Source organism: Cyprinus carpio, chromosome B17 (genome assembly GCF_018340385.1).
Source record: "Cyprinus carpio isolate SPL01 chromosome B17, ASM1834038v1, whole genome shotgun sequence".
Lineage (NCBI taxonomy): Eukaryota > Metazoa > Chordata > Actinopteri > Cypriniformes > Cyprinidae > Cyprinus > Cyprinus carpio.
In genome coordinates, this window is record NC_056613.1 from 11,870,070 (window position 1) to 11,891,277 (window position 21,208).

A 21,208-nucleotide genomic window follows, 5' to 3' on the forward strand; every position below is an offset into this window, starting at 1 on the left:
ATAAATTGTTTGACAGCACTAGAATATATTAAAATAGAGAAGTTATTTAAAATTAAGATATTTCACAAGTTTGTACTGTATATTTGATCAAATAAATGCATCTCTTATTCATGTTCTATCATAAAACTAAATATACACAAATTAAATATACATGTAAACGAAACATAACATGTTAGTTACACTCATTTGTTTTCCATGGAAGATAGAATGTAAAATGAAGTTGGAACAAGTTGAGACAAGTTTCATTACAAAAGCATCTCTGATGAGGAGAGAGAGAAGCAAACAGCATCAAACTTTTGATTTCGATTACTTTTCTAGTTTTTCTCTGATGAGTCTCTCTCACATGCACAACACAAAACATACAGCAATATGCTTGGCCACCCTAACACTGCCTCTAAATGCACACAGACATCAAATCGTACTGTGCACTCAAAGAGACAGACAGATAGATGAATAACTGCTCAGAGAAAGAAAACATGTCACACAAAATCAGCCTTACACACTCCACACACACCGATATAGTACACACTGTACAACAAAATGGAAGTTTTCTTCTGTTCATCAGGTGTCAGGGAGTGCATGCGTGTTTGTAGGTGGTAGATGTGTTACGTGCACCGGTGTGATTGTTGACAGATGCCCATTGAAGCTATTGTGCAGAACAGACAGTTGCCTTGTGTGTACACCTGTTGCTGGAGGAGCGACTGTGTGTGTGTCCATCCATCTCTACCTCCATTTTTCCCTCTCCAACCTTCTCTCTACCTCCATTTTTCCTGCTATCCATTTCATTCATCCTCCCACTCCCTTCATCCCCCACCTTTCTCTTCGACTGGCTTATATAAATCTACCCTTTTCAGAACAGACTCTCATCCTTTACTTAAGCAACATGGACGATAATGATGATGCCCAATAGACAACACAGAATTGATATATACTTTGCTTTACCCTTAAGGCACATTCAGGGAAAAAAAAAAAACATGGAACATTTTATTTCTTTGTAGTTTGTGGTTGCTTACAAACTATATTTTGGCTCTTCGGCAGATTTTTATGCACACCAAGGCTGCATTTATTTTATCAAAATTGTGAATCAGATTGTGATTATTTAGATCACACCTATAGCTTCCAGATCAAATGCACAAAAGTACTGTGCCACGGGTGATCATGTGATAAATCAACAGAATAAACAATGAAGCAGCAGGTTTATTTGGTCCTTTGTTGAGTGAATGAGGTGTTTGGTAAAAAGATCCATCGTCAAACAACTATGGAATTACTCACTGGAAATGTAATGCGGGATGACGTGTTTCATTGCGTGACACAAAGATCGAGGATCGAGGCAGCAACCTTCAGCAACTTCAGATGCACAAAGAATCACAGAGAAAATGTAGCACACAGCTTTTGAATACTCTTGTCACCTCAGAGCCTGTTTCTCTTAAAGTTTTTTTTTTTTTTATCTGTTAGTTTTATCCACAAGCTGAACTACAGAGGTGAGCTAATGAAATTAAGATCGACAAGCACATTCAGACTCACTCCCACCAGCTGGCAAAAAGAGAAAACACCAAACAAAGAGTCATGCTACAACAAAGAAATCTATTTCTGTAAATAATATTTCAAATACGATTTTTCTTATGATAACTGAGATGATTTTAAATAAATAAGAATGCTAAATTACCACGTGATATGGTTTATTTAGAGAAAAAGTGTGTGAAAACAGAACATTGTTTAGTATTTTACTTTTTACATTGCACATTTTGAATTAAATTATGATTCCTTTGATTAAAAAACATCCTTTTTGCCATTTCTGAGCAAATATACAAAACAACGTTAAGAAAAGGCTGAAAAATATTAAGATATCTTTTTTTTTTTAGACACAGTATACTGGCCAGTTCTCGCACACAGTGGCTGAGTTCAGTGGTCAGATGCAGTAGTGAGAGCCGTCAGAGCAATGGTCAGTAATCCAATCATCTGGCACATGTCAGAGAGATTAGTGTTAGGGTATAGGGTAGCAGTCCCCGCAAGGCATGCACATACACACACACACACGCACACACACTCACAGCATAAGAGAGCTATTTAGCGAGTAATAGCTTGTTTCAAAGGAAGAAGAAAAAAGTAACAGACGTGAAAGAAAGGAGGCTTAGATCGATCAGCTGAAGTGGACAGATTTTAGAGGATTTTAGAAGGATTTGGTCAAAACAGACGTGAACGTCAGATTGTAAAATAACATGATTTCTCAAATAACAAATTTGATTGTTTTACAAGTGGTATTGTACATAAAGTTTTTGTTGTTTTCCAAAAAAAACAGCACCTAACAGAAAATATAATTAATTTTATTTTTCTTATTGCATGTGTGCATTTTTTTTTCAAGCATGAATTTCACAGTTTTAATTTATTCTTAAAAATACCCAATTTATATTAGATAATTTATGTAATAAACCCAATCTGACATCTACCTATCTACCTATCTACCTACCTATCTTTCCATCAATCCTGGAATAATTAATATTTTTTTCTGTGAAGTACATACCACACAGACACACACATACATACATATATTAATTATCTGAAAAGTAAATATAATAAACTTAACTCCTTAAAGTAACCTTAAACTAAAATTATATACTATAAAATTAAAATCTATGACAAAATATATTTTTTTTTTACCATAAAAAAAAAACTTGCAATACTAGCAATGACCAGGCTAGCGGCCACGAAATGCTTATGAAGTACAAAACTAATACATATATTTTTCTATGAAGGTTCTTAATGATTTTCCCGCTCAGTGTTACAACAAAACTGCAAGGATCTGTTATTTCAGAGAAATTTCAGAGCTTGATGAAAACTCAATATATATATATATATATATATATATATATATATATATATATATATATATATATATATATATATATATATATATATTCTGTTATTTCAGAGAAATTTCAGAGCTTGATGAAAACTCAATTTCAAAGCTAGCAGGAAGTGAGGATAATTAAGCAGGAAGTGTTGCTGTGGATTAATGTGTTTTATATTAATTTGCCTGGTTTGAGTCACATGAAGCATAATAACACATGGTGGTGGTGGAATATCGTCAACACTGCCCTTTTACGACACTCGCCTAATTCAATCACTCCCTCTTTTTCATTTCACCCATCCTCCAATCCATGCAAATTAGGAATACGCTGCACTGCACAGTTACATGACAATGACATGAAGTTACAATTTATAAAATCTACCATATCCAGTTCTGACTCAAAGTTTTAAATTAGAAGAAAATTTGCACTAAATATTGTTTAATTATATACATATCATAAAAACCTTAACAAAAATCTACCACAGATTTGCTGATTCCAAATTTAATTTATGTGCAAAACACATTAGAAAAAAGAAAAGAAAAAATAAGCCTTTATTTTAACCCAGAACCATGGGTTCAGCAAGTTGCACTAATTGCTTCTCATTTTCTTTTCGTGGACAAACCTATTTCAGGAAACACTCTATTTGCACACATTTGTTCAAAGCTGGGATGAATGCAGTTGCGTCTCATCATGGATGGGCTGAATTTTCATGTTGCCGCTACGTTTTTGTGATAGGAGGAGGCTTTTCAGAGAGTGCCACACAAAAGGGAGGGTTGTTATGGAGACGGGGGACATTCAAAAAACAAGACCCTTCTCATCCCTCTCATTTGCAATTGTTCACACCGGCCAGAGCGTCCTTTAACGTCCATCGAGTCGGATCTGTTTTTAGCACCTTCATTGTTATTCAACTGCTCAGGAACTGTCCCCTCATCTATATGGACCCGCCCCCGGTTTAACCCCCACGCGCACGGGACAAAAAGTAGAATGGGAATGACCAAATGAAAGAAGGAAGGGAAAATGAAGAGTCTCTCCTTTCAACGTTCAAAGGCCAACCAACATGCGGGGGGAACAAGCGTCCTTATCGCTCTGGCATTTTGTTTGTCATTTTCATTCTCTCAGTTTAAACTGAGGCACTTACTTAAAAGTGGAGTTTCAAATGTCCCTTCCCATGCAATCGGCAGCTGTCTGATACTGTCAGAAGAGTCATGGCTTTATAACACTCTCACCAGCAGCTCTATATTCAACAGGTGACATTTGCTTCAAAGAGCGATGGACTCTGAAGGGTAGACTAGCGCCTGGCTCCAATCTGACTGCAAGCAATTAATGCTCCAGTGAGAACTGTGCAGTTGATGAGGCCAGTAAGAAAGCTTCAAATATGTGTGCCAAACAATCAGCACAGATAATACCGTTCCAGTAACAGAAACAGTTCTGCAACAATGGAATTTAAAATCAGAGACATATATTCAGTATTAAACTGGAAGAAAGAAAGAAAGAAAGAAAGAAAGAAAGAAAGAAAGAAAGAAAGGAATGGGAAGAAAATTAGTTAGACTAAGTATAAGATACAAAGAGGGAGGAAAAGAATGAAGGTAAATAAGTAAAAAGGAAGGAATGAAAAAAGAAAAGAAAGAAAGGAAACAGAAAAATATTAAGGAAATATAGTAAATAGTAAAAGACAGAAAGGAAACAAATGGGGAAATAGGTAAGGAAGGAAAAATATATGAAAGGAAATGAACTAAGGAAGAAAGGAAGGTCATAAATGGGAAATAGGTAACATGAACTTTTTAGGAGTTTAGGAAAGTAAAGTTTAGTGAATGAATGAAAAGTTTGGGAAGGGAAGGGAAGGGAAGGGAAGGGAAGGGAAGGGAAGGGAAGGGAAGGGAAGGGAAGGGAAGGAAAGGAAAGGAAAGGAAAGGAAAGGAAAGGAAAGGACAAGGAAAGGAAAGGAAAGGAAAGGAAAGGAAAGGAAAGGAAAGGAAAGGAAAGGAAAGGAAAGGAAAGGAAAGGAAAGGAAAGGAAAGGAAAGGAAATTCAGGAGGAAAAGTAAAGAAACGAAGGGAGAGGAAAGGATATGAAAGATGAAACTGAGAAAAGAAGAGAAAGATAATCAGAAAAGAAAAATGGAAATGGAAAAAGAGAGGAAGGAAATTAGCAAAGCCAATCAAAACAAAGAAAAAAAGGTAGCTGTAAGCCTAAATAGTATAACGCCAGAGCCTCACAATCGTCTCTGCAGCTCTCTCTTTCTCTCTCCAATCCTTTTATTTCCAGGAGAGGTGCCCGGCCAAGAAGAGAGCAGCAATAAACTGTATAAAAATGAGATTTAGCAGCAATATACTTCAGACTGCATCAAATTGTAACGGCACAGACAAAGAGCAGCTGGCCTGTCAGACACCCCAGTACAAACAACAATTAACTAAAAATACAGCAGCAGCTGACTGTGGACAATACATACTTCAGAACAAAGTTAAAGACACTCGGCTAGGGAATAAGAGTCAACTAGCTGAAAATCACGCTGCGCTGACTAAAGACGAGGAGGTTTCTCTCTACATCGCCTCACAAAATGCGGCTCTAATGGATTATGACAATTTATACCACTTTGCAAAATAATGCTGTGGTTAAGAAACAAATCTTTGTGGCTGTGAAAAGCACACCTGTATGCGTCTCAAGAAATCCATTAAATTGAGCTCCATAATATTGATTTATTAGAAATGATCTGGCCTGTTGTAACATTTCCGTTATCTGTTGCAACTTGCGTCATCTTTTGAATACATAACATCTACACTGTTTGTTTTCACGTGCATCAAGATTCAGCCAACCAATCGGTGTTCAGCTTTTTCTGTTGTGAGGGCGGAGCTGGGATTCATTTAGTGAAGGGGCTGGAATAACCAGCAATGAGTGTTAGCTTTGTGGTGCTGGTAATATACCCATCAGACACTCCGTCATGCACAAAGACGGCTGTCAAATTAGCTGGATGTTCGTCATTGGCACAGAGCAAAATCAATTGGAAATATAAATGAGAAAAACAGCCTGGAAAAGCCTAATGACAGACCCTAAATAATATGACTTTCTTAGGCACAGAAGAAAAAAAGTGTCTAGCTTTGAGTGTCTAGAAAAGAGCTATTTAAATGTAATGAATTATTGAAATTCATATAATATATAAATCTTTATATATAAAATATATATTTATAATTATACATTAAATGACAAAATTTTAATACAATTTCAGATATATAAAATAGACACCAACTCAGCATCATAGTGGCGTGAAAGCCAGTCCTTAGGGGAAAAACACTGTGATAAGACAAGGTGTTGCAGATGAAACATCGATCTTAGAGCCATTATGAGATATGTCTGTATCTGAATAAGCTAAGATGAATAGGACCTGAACTGTTATCCTGAAAAAGCAGGTATACAGAGGGTTATTTGTCTTTGGTTTAAATAAGATTTAAATCTAGGTGGACAAATGGAAACATGCAAACATGGCAGCTGGATAACCCACATGCCCCAAATTGAAGGCAAATTGAGTCTGTGCGTGCGTGCATGCGTGCATGTCTAAGGGACATTCAACAACAAACATCTGAAATGAGAACATCACAAAGACATCATGGACATAACGGACGTAACAGGACTTCAAATATAAAACACACACTCAAATGAGCAAAATGCATGTCAATCAACGAAAAAAAAATGAAGGAAAGGAAATGAAATCCTCTGATCTTGCAACATGTTTTAAACAACGTCACGACAATGATGACGGAAAAAACCCCGTGACAGAACTAGCTTCCCATAACACACACTCACATATACATGCACACACAAATAAGCACAGTAAACACACCCCCTGCAGTGCTCGATGGTGTTATTTGGATTGTAAGGAACTAACACAGACCATATTTTAAAGAACCAGGACATAGTGTTATTCTTACAGAAATGTCTAACACTTTTCTAATGCTTCTTGCAGCTGGAATAACAACAACAGAAAATATTTCACTGGAGCAAAAGCCTGATGACTGCACAGAAACAGCCACGTAGAAATAAAGTTTTTTTCCCTCTGTCCATGGGTCACTATGGTCTGGCTGACCGGATGAAGTCAGGTTGTTAAAAGAAATGATCAGTCAGGCATCAGAGCAGATGTGCAAATATACGTCAACTCACTTGCTGCTGCTCTTTTGGAAAAGGGCTATGTCTGTTGGCCAATAAACTTCTGTGACTTTTCCAGCCAGGTGCAAATACTGAATAAGAATTTCTCACTAAACATTTATGCATTTATTAAGAATCAAGTTTGCACTCTCAATTTCTAGAAAATATTTTACATGCAAAATATAAAAAAAATATAATTATTATTATAATTATTTTGGCTTTTTCTGAGTGCAAACTCTATAAAATAGTACTATCTATATCAATATCTAATCTATATATATATCTATATTTATATCTATATCTATCTATATTTATATCTATATCAATATCTAATCTATATATCTATATCTAAACTAGCAATTGTGAATAATCTTAATTTTTAATATACATGTAATTTTAATTTATAATATTTATATATATATAGATATATAGATATATATATATATATATATCTATATATATATATATATTTATATATATATATGTGTGTGTGTGTGTGTGTGTGTGTGTGTGTGTGTTTTGTTAATGTGTGTGTGTGTGTGTGTGTATGTGTGTGTATTGTGTATATATGTATATAGATACTATATATATAATATATATTATATATCTATATATATATAGATATATATAGGATACACACTTTTTACTAAACATTTATGAATTTATTACAAAATAATTTTACAGCATTCATTATATATTTATATATATTATATAGTTCATGTATATAAATACACATTTACAGCTGATCTCACTTTACAAATGCAAAATATAAAAGGAGTGCAATCTATAAAATATTTTTTGTGTACGCAATATATATGCGTACTGTGTATATTTATTATGTATATAAATACACAAATGCATGTATATATTTAAGAAAAATATGTTAAGTTTATATTACATATATTTATACATAATATAAATTATATGAATATAAATATATACTGTATGTGTGTCTTTATATACAAATATACACAGTACACACATATATTATATAAACAAAAACTTTTATTTTAATCGCAATTAATCGTTGCGCAGCACTATTTAAATATTTTAAAAATTAATTATATTTTAAATTACATAACTGAACTTCCTGACATTTCAAGGCATTCCAATACCACAGGAACCTTACATAGCATATGTTTGTTAAAAAAGGGTTTCTTTGCATGGACATTTCTTACAGTCTCTAACTTATCTAGATGACCACGTACACTGAGGTTTGCTGAAAATGGGCATCGGCGGGCGAGTGACTGCAGGACGGTGCAGGTCGATGGTGAGAGCGGCTGGAACGGCAGGAGATAAGAACAAATGAAAAGACCCCAGAGGCTCAGTATCACTTATTTATAACTGATAGCGGTGTTAGCCTCTCTGCACCAGAGGCATAAGCTAAGAAAACATGCTTTAACACTTCAGCGTTTAGATTGTGTTAAAAAACAATCCCCCAGCATGCACACAGACAAAATGGGTGTCACTAGTGCTACCATGCACATATTCTTTTGTGCACATACCATGGTTATACCCATGTAAATACCATGTATATGAACCTATTGCACTTATGAGCAGAGATCACAGCGCTGTTTTACATGTAAAATTAATTTAGGATATGAGGAACGTAATATTGAGAGAGACAAAAAACACAAAGAGAGGAAAGAGATATCCAGTGGAGTGAGAGACAAAGAGAAGGGTGGGAGAACATAAAAGAGAGGGAGAAAGAAAAACAATGACCTTTTCCAGATGATATCTGTACTAATCCTGTGTTTGAGTCCCTGCTGAGGTCTCTGAATCTGGGGGTCTGGGGGGAAGCTGATAAACACCTCCGTGCAAAACGCACAGTGTCCAATGTGCATCTGCATCTCCGTGCACAATTCTGTATTTCAAATAAACATGCCTGCACACATTCACATTAACATGATACTCAAACACAAACTAAACACTAAACAAGCAACCAATAACACAAACACTTCATTTCCTATCTGATTGGTAAAGGTCACATGTGTGAACCCTTAAGTCTAAGATAGTCAATCTAGAGCAATCAACCATATAAAAATGATCAGATCCATCTCGCCTCACCAACACACACATACACATAAAAACTCTCTCACTCTCTCACACACACACACACACACACACACACAGAGACTGGCTTATTGTGTTTCTTAATTAAGTATAGAGTCTACATCCACACACAAATATATATTGTGTATTATTGTACTTCTAAAAATCAGATGAAACAAAAAAATAAGCGAATAAATAAGTAAACAGCAAATAAATTAAATAATAATAAGAATTATGTTATTATACATACTGTATACTACCCTTCAAAGTGTTTTTATGTAGAAATTAATACTTTTATTCAGCACATACACATTAAATGGATTAAATTACAGAAGACACAGCATTTATGTTAAAAAGGTGTTCTAAAATGTATGTTTTTAAACACTGTTCTTTCTATTCAACAAAGAATCCTAAAAAAATGCATGTATTCAAAAATACATAGCAACACAACTAATTTCATCACTGTTAATAATAAGAAATGTTTTTGAGCACCAAATCAGCATATTAGAAAGATGATTTCCTGACGGGATCAGGTGACACTATAAATGTCTGTTTGTGGAAAAATTCAGCTTATAACTATCAAAGGTCATAGTTTACATTTTAAAAATTTTCTTAAAACACAAATCAGTTTAATATAACTTGTGATACTTATATAAAAAACAAACTCTAATTACAGTTTTTTATATTATTAACTACCATAGACTGAGCCTCCATTTTCTTATATCAAAAAAAACAAAAAAAATACACTATATAACATCAAAAAAAACAACAAATATATTCTATAAAACAAAAACAATAATAACATATTATATACAACATAACAGTATTTATTACAATAAAGTTTTTTTTTTTTTTGTTACAAATTCAACCAATTTATTCAAACATTTATATTGCCATGTGTTACCAGCTGTTTGGATATTAATTTCCAGTAAATTAAATACTTTACAAATGAACAGCACTTCATCTTTTTTTTATAATCTTCTTAATTAGCAGTTTGTTCAGACACAAATCAAAAGATAATATTATTCATAACAAATGAATGATGACACTGGCACCAGTGCACAAACAGATCCACATTATGCAACACCCACATTAAAAACAAAAGACTCACAGATTAATAAATAATAGATTACAAATCATGTACCTGTGAGCGTACTGTACATCAGTTAAATTCTACATTAATTAAAGTTGTGGCATCGCTTGGAAATGTAAACAACCTACTCTTTCTACCCCGGATGCGAGGATGCTTTTGCATTTAATAGGAGAGACTAAATAAAATCTCTAGAATAAAGCAATTTAAATTGACATTTTCAGACCGCTGTCATTGACTGCTTGAAGTCGTAGTTAGCAGGTAAAAAGGAAAAGGTTTTTGCAAATATGAATTGGTTTTAAATCAATAGCAATTAGATGGTGTTTGTCCTTCCTCCAAAAGGAAGACAAACAGACATTTATAATAGAGGGAATTAGACTACAGATTAATTATGGACACAAGCCACTTCACAAAGCTGTCCATTTTGGTGGATAAGCAATAATAAATCAAACTGAACTAAAAAACTAAAGCACAACCAATATTAGTCTAAATATCTCCTCATAGAGAAAAACAAATGAGCAACACCAACTTCTACCAAAATGAACCTCACACGACCAACATTTACTTCCTGAATTTTGCCCCAGAAGTGAAAACATATTTTCCAAAGTCATTTCAACCAGTACAGCTGTGCTGCACATCATCTCCCATTTTTTACATTGGCAAACACTAAAATGAATAGCAAAGAATTATAATTTAATTAAAGCTGGATATTTACTGGTTCCTCTATCCATCTTTAACTTCTGACTGTGCCATAGACAACAGTGTGCATGCATGTCTGGTTGTGCATCCGTATTTATTTAGTAATGCATTTCAAACATGCGTGTTAATGCTTGTGCACAGCGCCGTCAGGCAGAGAGAAACACATGCAGCATGACATGTAACATGTACCTCTTTAATGGAGCTGCGAGTTTTTTCCCGCCATTCGTCAGAACTGAGCTCTAAGGTGCAGTGAACATGAGTCTCCCTTTCATATGAACCCAGGATAAACAACCTTTAGAGAGAACACAGAGAAAGAAAAAACAAAGTCATTTTTATTATTTTTAAAGTACCTGCATATTTCAGTACATTATATACAATAATTGAATATGTGTTTGCACAAACAAATAATGCTGTGATCAAAAGAAATGAATAGGGCAAATTTAGCTCTGAAACATGATCAACAGTCATTGAGTGACATGTTGAGTTGTCACAGGGGACGGCTAACTTATTTAAGAGCTAACAAACAATTCAAACACAAGCACTAAAAAAAAACATTTAACAAACATTTTCATTACAAGCACTAAAAAGAAGGATTATGGCTATAAAAAAAATATATATATACATATACACTACCATTCAAACGTTTGTGATCAGTAAGATTTTTTAAAATTAATTAAAAAATTAAAAAGTAAAAACATTTAAAACCTCAATTAAAAAAGATTTTTAATTTTTTTAATTCATCAAAATTAGTATTACAATAAAACAAAATTAAAATTAAATCAATATAAAAATAAAATTAATACTATAAATAAAATATCATACTAGGATTATTATTTCACAATATTACTGTTTTACTGTATTGTTGATACAATAACAATTGTGAGCATTTAAAAAAAAATTGCATGATTTTGTAATGCACTATAAATTTTTAAAATTATAATACTTAAGAACAGATGTAAAGATTATTAAAGCCTTGTGATATACATAAAAGGTAAGAAGGAAAAGCATGACCAGACTGTATTTACTTCCTGTGTTTTGATTAAAAATGTGACACTTTCTCCAATAATAAATAAATCTAAATCTAAATTTCACCACATTTGTAACTAAGGCAGTGATGCCAATCCTGCTCCTGGAGGGCCTCCTTCCTGCAGAGTTGAGCTCCAACCATAACTAAACAATCCTCAACCAGCAAAACCCAACTGGCCCTCCAGAAGCATGACTGGTCACCCCCTTTTGTAAACGCTGATCAAGTTATGGTCCACTGTTGCCCTCTGGTGGTGGAAAAGCCCAGCACAGTTGAGACATAAACTGACCTGCGCAAACACACACTGGATGGCTATTTAACAGCAAGTTTACAAAACTCTCAAGATCCAGTGTGCAGACTACAAATTATGTGGCATGTGTGTATACACATCAGGGTTAAGTAGGATTTGTAATTGTCAAAGGCTCTGCATTATTAATAGAAAGCCCATTATAAACACTGTTGAAGTCTGTTAATAATCTGACAAAGATACAATGGTGAGAAGAATACAGCTTTTGTTGCATTGTGTGTGTGTGTGTGTGTGTGTGTGTGTGTGTGTGTGTGTGTGTGTGTGTGTGTTCTCAAACACAACAGCTTGCAACCAGGCCATTTCAAATTTCACTGGCTTAGAATGTTATGGCTATCTATGAGTTTTGTGTCCCAAAAGAATAAGAAAACTGAAATAGCAGTGTACTACCCTATAATGATTTCAGACTCTTTATAGAAATCTTTTTGTACTATACTTTTATATGTGCTACTAATTTAAAGAACTACGTATGAATAAAGAGAATTAAAGAAAACAAAGGCAGGTGTAAATTAACTTACCTACAAAATAGAGGCTAGCAATAAAAAAAAGTTACTTTAATATGCCTGATCTGGGATGACACTGAAAACTGCACAAGAGACACAAGACAAGCCGTGCTTAAACTGTGCAAGATCATTTCTCTTATTTTCTGGTTGTATTCCAATTGCCTTCATTTAACACTCAAAGTGAGCACTTAAGTTTTTAAATACAGCGATAATTAAATAAAACTGTTATATTTAAATATGTACCAAATCTTAAAATTACAATGTCGTGATGCCTAAATTGCCTTGAATCTTTAAAATAACTGGTTTTATTTTTTAGGTTTTATTTTTTATATTATTTAGACAAAACAGCACAGAATTTTAATATCGGCCATAACATAAATAACCATCTGCTTACACTGGCCAGCATTTTACGTACACCTGGCCAGCGTGTTTGTACAATGACCATATTATTATTATTATTATTATGCCTAAAGTCAAACCTAAACTGAATCACAAACAACAACACAAACCAACCTTTAACTTCCACAAAAAAATTAAAAAAAAAAAAAAAAAAAACAAAAATTGTAAATTCAAATCACAAACATGTCACACACAGCAACAGAAATCTGCCCTACCTGCTACATTCAACAAGTTGTGAACACGTAGACGCCCCGCCACCAATAGTGTGTCTCGGATGGAGATGTCCAGGTCGGTGGCTGCACTTGAATTTTATAGATATCAAACCGAAAAGGAAAAAAGGGCTTGTACCTGTAGATCAGAAAAAAAATCATCAGACAACCCATAATCTGGCAGCAATAATCCTTGTTTTATAGATATTAAAGGCCAGATTTACTAAACAGCAATTTAGCGTAAGACGCATCCAGCTCATTTTCTATAATGACCAATGCAATCTATAAAGAGCATCACAAATGACCAACTATTACAACCATGTCAAGTGGAAAACAGCTACTAATATAGTGCACATATTAGTAAACTGACAAACGCAAACCTTGCATGATTCACTTTCTCCTCCCTTGAATGTCTGAAAGGGAAACTTTGACAACTGCATGTGCAATAAGCTCATCCGCAAAAACTGTCCACACCTTTTCATCGAGGGTTTGTGCGTGTGCAAGCGGTTAGTAATTCTGGCCCTGAGTCATGACTTGAATCGTGAGGTCAACAGGAAACGTTTCATTTTGGGTGTGTGTAGGCCATTCACTCTACCCTTACCGGAAAAACAAGCATTTCCGCCTTTATGTGTGTGTGTTTTGTCCTTCCACACAAAGACTTGAGGGGCGGCTTCAGTTAAATACTGCTGCAAGGATTTTTAGGCCCTTTTGAATTATGCAAATTATCAGACAGGTTGCCTTTCAAGCTAAACTAAAGTGAAAACTATGATGTTAAATGTCAGACTCCATCAAGGTGAAATGAAATCCTACGCCTTTGCTCGAGGTCTCACTTTCACTGCTACTACTCATTAACCATCCAACATTCTATAAAAAAAAAACACACCTTCACATCACATTTTTTTAAAAGAACAAAAGCAAAAATACCCTTTTTTTTTTTTTTTTTGAAAAAAACTAGTAGTTTTTCTAACATATCTATCAACCCAGCATTATAATCGGAGTATTATTTAAAATAAAAAATGAAAAGTTCATATAAAATTCAAACCTCCTAATGCTGACATTTTCACAAGGTTGACCGCTACAGATTAAAACCTTAGGCCCTATTCTGTGTCCTATTCATGGAACCCCTTACATCATCATTGTCAAAATATTCCTAATGAGTGACTTCATGCAATTCAGCTGTGAAACACCCAGACTCTGTTCCTCTTTTATCATCACTTTTTCCCCCCACACCAAGAAACGGATCCGAAAGTCAACAGGAGCATCCTCCTCTTCATTTACCTGCTCACTCATGATGCTTTTAAAGAGTTTCCCATTTATTTAGTTAGTCCAAATATGAACGAAATGGTTTAGTAATGGGAGATTCTTCTTTCTTAAAGAGTTCTCTTAATTCAGCATTCTGGAGTGTGACTGATCATCCTCTGTTTGTGCATAACTGTGTTGTAAGTATTACAAAACTTACAACATTTAGTAAGCATTAGTTTGAAAATGAAATAACTGTCCGCATGATAAAATGTGTCTATATCATGTGTTGGATCATAACTACCAAATAAGATCAAACTTAAAATAAAGAACTATAAAAAACACAGAAATCACCCACTCAGAATACTATAACAGATACATTCTAACAACATCCCTCCTGAGAAAATCCATTCACTCCTTATTAAGGACTTTATTGCTAATAATAACCTGAGAAATTTGTGTTCCTAAAAAAGGAAGTGCCTTTCTCTCGCTCCATACACAAAGCCTTCCGATTTGCCCTTGTGAGGGACAAAATATGAACCCCGTCAGTCTCAGAAATTGCTTCATTGGCCTTTTTCTGAAACTCCAGACAGATTCTGCCTTCTCGTCATAGAAATTGCCATGGAAACAGGCCTATTTTCAAAAACAATTATTAGGATTTATAAATAACCCATAAAACCTTCACACTATCATTAATAGATAATAGAGGATATAAGGACTTTGTATGAATGATTATATTCTGAGAACACAAACTGCTGATATCTAAACATTTCAGATCTCTGAAAAACTTTAAGCATGCTGGGTGAAGATGTTATTTCCCTGAAGAAAAAAAAAATGAAACAAAATCACATGCTTCCACAAAGGAGGTCAAAGTGAAATGAAACGCTCCTCTAAAACCACACAGACAAAAGGCAATTTCATTAACTCTAATGTAAACACTAATGAGGCTTTCAAAAGCAAAATCCTGAGATTAAGACACGATTTAGTGGAGTCACATGGACATAATGCTTTGAGAATAAAAAAATCACTATCAAAAACAAAGTGCACTGTGCAAACAAAGCCTGTGTACAATACATGCATGTCTCAGCATTCAAAAGATCTTTTCAACAGTACCAGTGATATATTTTATGCCAAAAAAAATTTTTTGTGTCTGTGTTGCTTAGTTTTGTTACATTTTGTCTCTATCACTACTACGCATCTGTCCTCTCTATTCCAGCCATTTTCACAACAGGAAATATAGGAAACATTAAATAAAGGGAGTTCCGAGTGCAGCTCGACCCATTCCAGCAGGAGGGATTTAAAAGACTATACATATTGAAAATGTTTCCTTAGTTTTGCTCTAAATTAAAGCCTGAGATGTATTAGTGACCATGGAGTTCACTTATGACCTACTTAAACCACCTAAAACTATGTAAAATACCGGGTTTACTTCCATCTTGGATGATCCATTTACAAGTGGACAGCTTTTGGTTGTTGGTTTTAGTAATTAAAAATAAAACTATTAAAACGTTTTTGTTAAATGAAGCTGATATAAAATAAAAATAAGAAATGAAAAACATAATAAAATTAGAAATGTTGCCTGCAACTAACTTGCAACTAGTACGAAATAATTATAATAATAAAACAAAGAACCAAAAAAAAAAAAAAAACCTATACTTAAAACTGAAAATATAACAATTAAAGCTGATTTAAAATATTAATAAATACCACAATGTCATATAAATAACACTAAAATAACAATGGTGTAAACGGGGTCTAAAATCTTGTGTGACTCAAATGGGCAGTTCAGTGATTCTGCTTCCTTCCTGTCGAGACACCTCATGATGCAAAGCTCTAGGAACAAGATCTGGTATGGTAACACTCTCATTGTGCCCCTTCCTCCCTCTCCATTTCCCAGCTGCTTAATTGCAGGACATGACTTCAGTTTGTTCCAGAGAACACACAGGGCATGGAGCGCAGCCCTATCACTTACCACCAACACCGTTACAGGAACATAGCCAGCCAGCAGCATTAAAAATACAACACTCGCTCACCTCACAGAAACAAGCTTGCAATACCTAGAGTCTGGACCTTGCAGTCTAAGCCAAGTGAAAGCAGTTACAAGCACACACTTACACAGCAGTAATTATATATACAGTTACTGCGTGAATCCATTCTTACATATATGGCCAAAAGAGTTCAATTATAAAGCATGACAGGTTTAAGCATAACTTTAATTATCCTAACATACTGCGAGACTAGCTGTCTTTCTATTTATGTCAATAGATTGTTCTAGTCAGTGAATAAAGCAGTCTCTGTGTGGTTCCTGGTGTTGTTAGCTGAAGGAAATGCATCATGGGAAAATAAACCAACAATTATTTTTTGTACAATAATGCACCCTTAAATAAAAATTTAAAAAGTCATAATTTATTCTCAAATATCATTCTGCATTTTCAAATTTGAGCTGTCACAGTCAGTTATTACATATTTAATAACTAATTATGTTTTGGCACAATTTATGTGAAACTTGGTGTGGCATGTTTTAAAACAGCATAGGCAGTTATTTTTGTATTTTTAAAACTATTATAGTATTTATTGTTATTATGAATTAACATTTGTTTTAGTCATTTAGCTTCAATTTATTTAAGTTTTTAAGTAATTTTAGTACTTCAGCTGAAACATTTAAATTTTAGTCAGTTGCCAAGGCAACACTTTACATAATTTTCATGAAATATGAATATTTTATTTTATTTCAGCTTTATTCCAATTTAAAAATTAAAAATAAACAGAAAAAAAATCTGGTCTGTTGACTTTGAACATAGTTGTATGGACCACATTTATGATACTCTTATGAATGGTATTTATATCACTATATAATTTAATTGTATGGAAGAGTGCAGCCTGAACATTTTTGTAAATATATCATTTTGTGTTTCACAGAAGAAAAAAATATGTAGGTCTGGAATAAAACGAGGGTGAGTAAATGATGACAGGACCTACATTTTTATTCCTTTAAAACACTTCAAGTCATTCTGAGGAAACTTTATGGCTCTCTTTATGGCTTTTGCTATAGGAAAAGTAGTAGGAACACTGCTATCATTTTTTTTTTTTTAACAATAGCATCCTGTGTACTTTTCAATATATTATACAGAAGATATTCTTCAAGGGGATGAACTTCACTGAGCTGAAATGAAGAACACTGTATGGCAAAACACTTTGCTGTTTAAAGTACTTTCAAGTGCTTCCAGCAGAAGTGTGAGAATACTTGCGGTAAGTAGCTCTAAGGGAAAAAGGCCAGCAAACGACTATTGACTGTGAAGGCCTTATTCCGCCTATCACCATCTATCTTACTCTGTACTCTTTAAGTGTTAAGTGAAAGCAGTTAAAAAAAAACATTTCCCATTTTAAGTCATTAATCACATGGTGCAATAACTGCATTAGATTACAGATTTCTGCAATATCTGCAGAAACTTTCAGAAACCACAGGAAATTCCTTGGTTAACTACAAACACACATGCGCATTTGAAACAGGAACAGGCAAATACTCACACGCACACCACATTAAAAAAAAATAAGAATATCACCATCCACATAAAATAAACAAAATAAACAAAAATCAAAAATAATTAAAAACAAAAAAAACAACTAAAATAATATATTATTAAAACAAACATATGAAAGTAAATATCAGTAAATTAGGATTTATAGTCCACATACATGCTTTAATCAGCGTCTAACAGTTATTAGAACACTAAAAAACAGTATATAAGAGTTATACAGTAAGAGATGAGAGTTTATATAAGCCACACAAACACACCTGCTGTGTCTTTGACTGGGGATGTGCTGTTGACCGGATTAAAACCCACTCATATCACAAGCACCTCTCTAAATATCTCATATTCACCACAGCCAGGTCACTGAGGACAAACCAAATCAGCTTTGCTTTTATGTGCAGCAGGAAGAAACGTATGACTTGGCCAATCGGGTGAAAGCGCTAGGAGCTTATCATGTGTGTTCTGTGAACTGTCTGCAAAAACAATTGCCTGTTTTACTGCAAGTATAAGCACTGCAATGTAACTGCACAATGAGTATTTCATTTGATAACAGCCGAAAATTACAGATATAATAGTTATCATGAGAGGGCATTTAAAGGGGGGTACAATGCTGTTTCATGCATCAGAGTTGTTTACACTGTTAAAGAGCTGGATTCTCATGCTAAGCATGGACAAAGTTTCAAAAAACAATTTGGACGTATGACGTATTTCTGTGCCAAAAATCTTACTTCCGGGTTCGTACAGGTTTCGGAGAGTTTTTTTCGATCGTGGCTCTTCATGATGTAGACGAGGGTGGAACCCCTTATATGGGCATTTATCCTGGAAAAACACGCCTGCGCACGCATCGACCAGAGCGAGAGCATATCGCACCCATCAACAAACTTCATCTGGTGGCAGCGCTGCACAGGACTTGCTCGGGAAGAATGTCTCCAAAGAAGTGTTTTTGGTTGTAAGGAAAAGATAAACAGTGTAAACAGCAGCTACAGAGTTTCATAAGTGTGTTTGTTGACGAATGTTTTATAAACAAGGCCCAGTTAAATATCAGCTAAATATCACATTATTGGGGTCGTTTTTTTAACATGAAAAACAACCCTCAGCAACAGTGTTAAAGTAGCTCAATTCCATGGGAAAACCACAGACTTGGCAACACAACTGCAGACAGTAAGTGAAACGCCATTAAAAATGTATTTTTTTTGGCATTCGGCGCTCAAGTGCTCGTCACTCTTTAGCTCCGCCCACGGCACGCCTCCAGGAGCTCCGCTTTTTCCAGAGAGAAACTGAAAACTGTATCTTTCTTTTATAAATATGATAAAACTAAAGACTTTTTGGAGATATGAAGGATGCAGTACTACTCTATAGGTACTCAAGATTAACATGAGATTGGGTGAAACTGTGTGTGCTATGCCCCCTTTAAGAACCAATTACAAACTTTTCACAAAATGCAATACATTAGGGATGCACTATATGAGTACCATACTGACTTTTGGTAGTATTACTTTTTTATATTATTATTTATTTATTTTAACCTTTAGATTACCTTTCAAACACCCCCTTAATCTTGAAAAAAAAAAAAAAACTTTTGTAAATCTCAAAATAAATGTTGATTTTTATACTGCTCATTTGTGATACCTAAATTTACTTGCAGTATTCAAAACGATTGATTTCTAGTGACTTTTTTTTTTTTATTTAGACAAAATAGTACAGGTTATTTATTGACTATGAGTCACAACATGATTTTTTTAATTATCTGTATCAGCCAAAATTTTAATATGCAACCCTAATTTACACAAATATACAAATAAAAGGGAATTTTCAGTCCTTAGTAAAGAGTACAAAACAGCAGCTAAATGCATTAATATCTCTGGTAATGGTGCTTAGGAATGTTTGTATTTTCCCAGGAGTTTGTGTGATATAATCAAATGAAAGTGATTAGAAAACTTATCATTTTCTCTAGTCTCTGATGTTCTATTCATAAAAAGAGCATGAGAAGGTGAAAATAAAGGGATTTCATCCCAGCTGAACTTTGACCTGACTGTATTTGCTAATGTACACAGAAGCTCCTTCCCTGCAAGTTTTCACTTTGAGATACGAGGTTTAATCTCCTCAGTGGTCAGATGAAACATGGCTGAAATGATCAAAGAGGTGCATTTATGTCACAGAGCCATCTGGCTCGGGACAGGTTGCTATTTTTTAAAATGCACTGCTGAGGCATTCTCTAAGACTAGAGAGAGAAAGAGACAGAATATGCATATTGTGAGAGGGGGATGTAAAATAACAAGTATTTGTAAGCGCGTTCAAATGGAAGAGCACTTACATAAGTGGACTTTAGAGACATGGAGAGAGGGAAAGAAGAGAGAATGAGGTATAAGTTTTCATCACGGTCAAGTCAATCACTGCTGATTATCTGAGACGGCCGCAATGCGCACTGCACAGTCACAGATGACGAATGTAGAACTGAGTCACTGATAGATCACTCAAGGATGTCCTTTTCAATGTGAAAAGGCACAGTTAACTAAGCAAAACCTATATCTACTGTTTGTCCTTTTCATGATATTCCTGAAAATCAATAGAGTGTATACTTTAATTCTACAGTATTTTGTCTAAATAAATGAATACAATAAAAACTAAAGTCAGTCACTTCAAATGCCAGTGAATTTAGTCATCACAACATTATAATATACATTATGAAATTGATATTCATTTTGAGATTTGCTAAAGATTACATATGGCAGTGTTAGTAAATTATCACTGGTTTTAAAGTTTAACTGAGTGCAAGAATGTAACCTAATGGTAATAATAGGGGACATAAAGCAAAAGTAAAATAATTAATAAAAAATTCCTAACATATTTTAGATTATATATGCATATATAGTATATGCATCTCTAATATATATTAGATTTTATGACAAAAAAAAAATTAGTTCTCAGCTGGCCTTTCTTGATAAGTCCTTTATTAATTCTGGCTGATACCAAACAAAAAAAACAACAACTCAAAATAATATTTTAAAGGCATGGAAATATGCAAGCACAATTAAATAACCACTATGCAATACATTAAAACAATCTCTAATATTGGCCAGTTACCAACGTGGTATCAATATACTGTGCATCCATATCTGAAATAGATTAATGGTTGTTTCACAGACAAAACATAGCTTTTCTCATGAATA

The 21,208-nt window shown here is 34.1% G+C and overlaps 1 protein-coding gene across 1 annotated transcript in view; it reads right to left on the reverse strand.

The window, feature by feature from the left end:
- The window catches only part of LOC109100568 (PDZ domain-containing protein 8-like), a 39,071-nt gene that overhangs the window by 9,477 nt on the left and 8,386 nt on the right, over positions 1-21,208 (reverse strand). Inside the window, 4 exon segments of the mRNA XM_019114005.2 lie at positions 11,017-11,119; positions 13,273-13,292; positions 13,295-13,350; positions 13,353-13,405. Coding sequence (XP_018969550.2) covers positions 11,017-11,119; positions 13,273-13,292; positions 13,295-13,350; positions 13,353-13,405 — 232 coding nt within the window.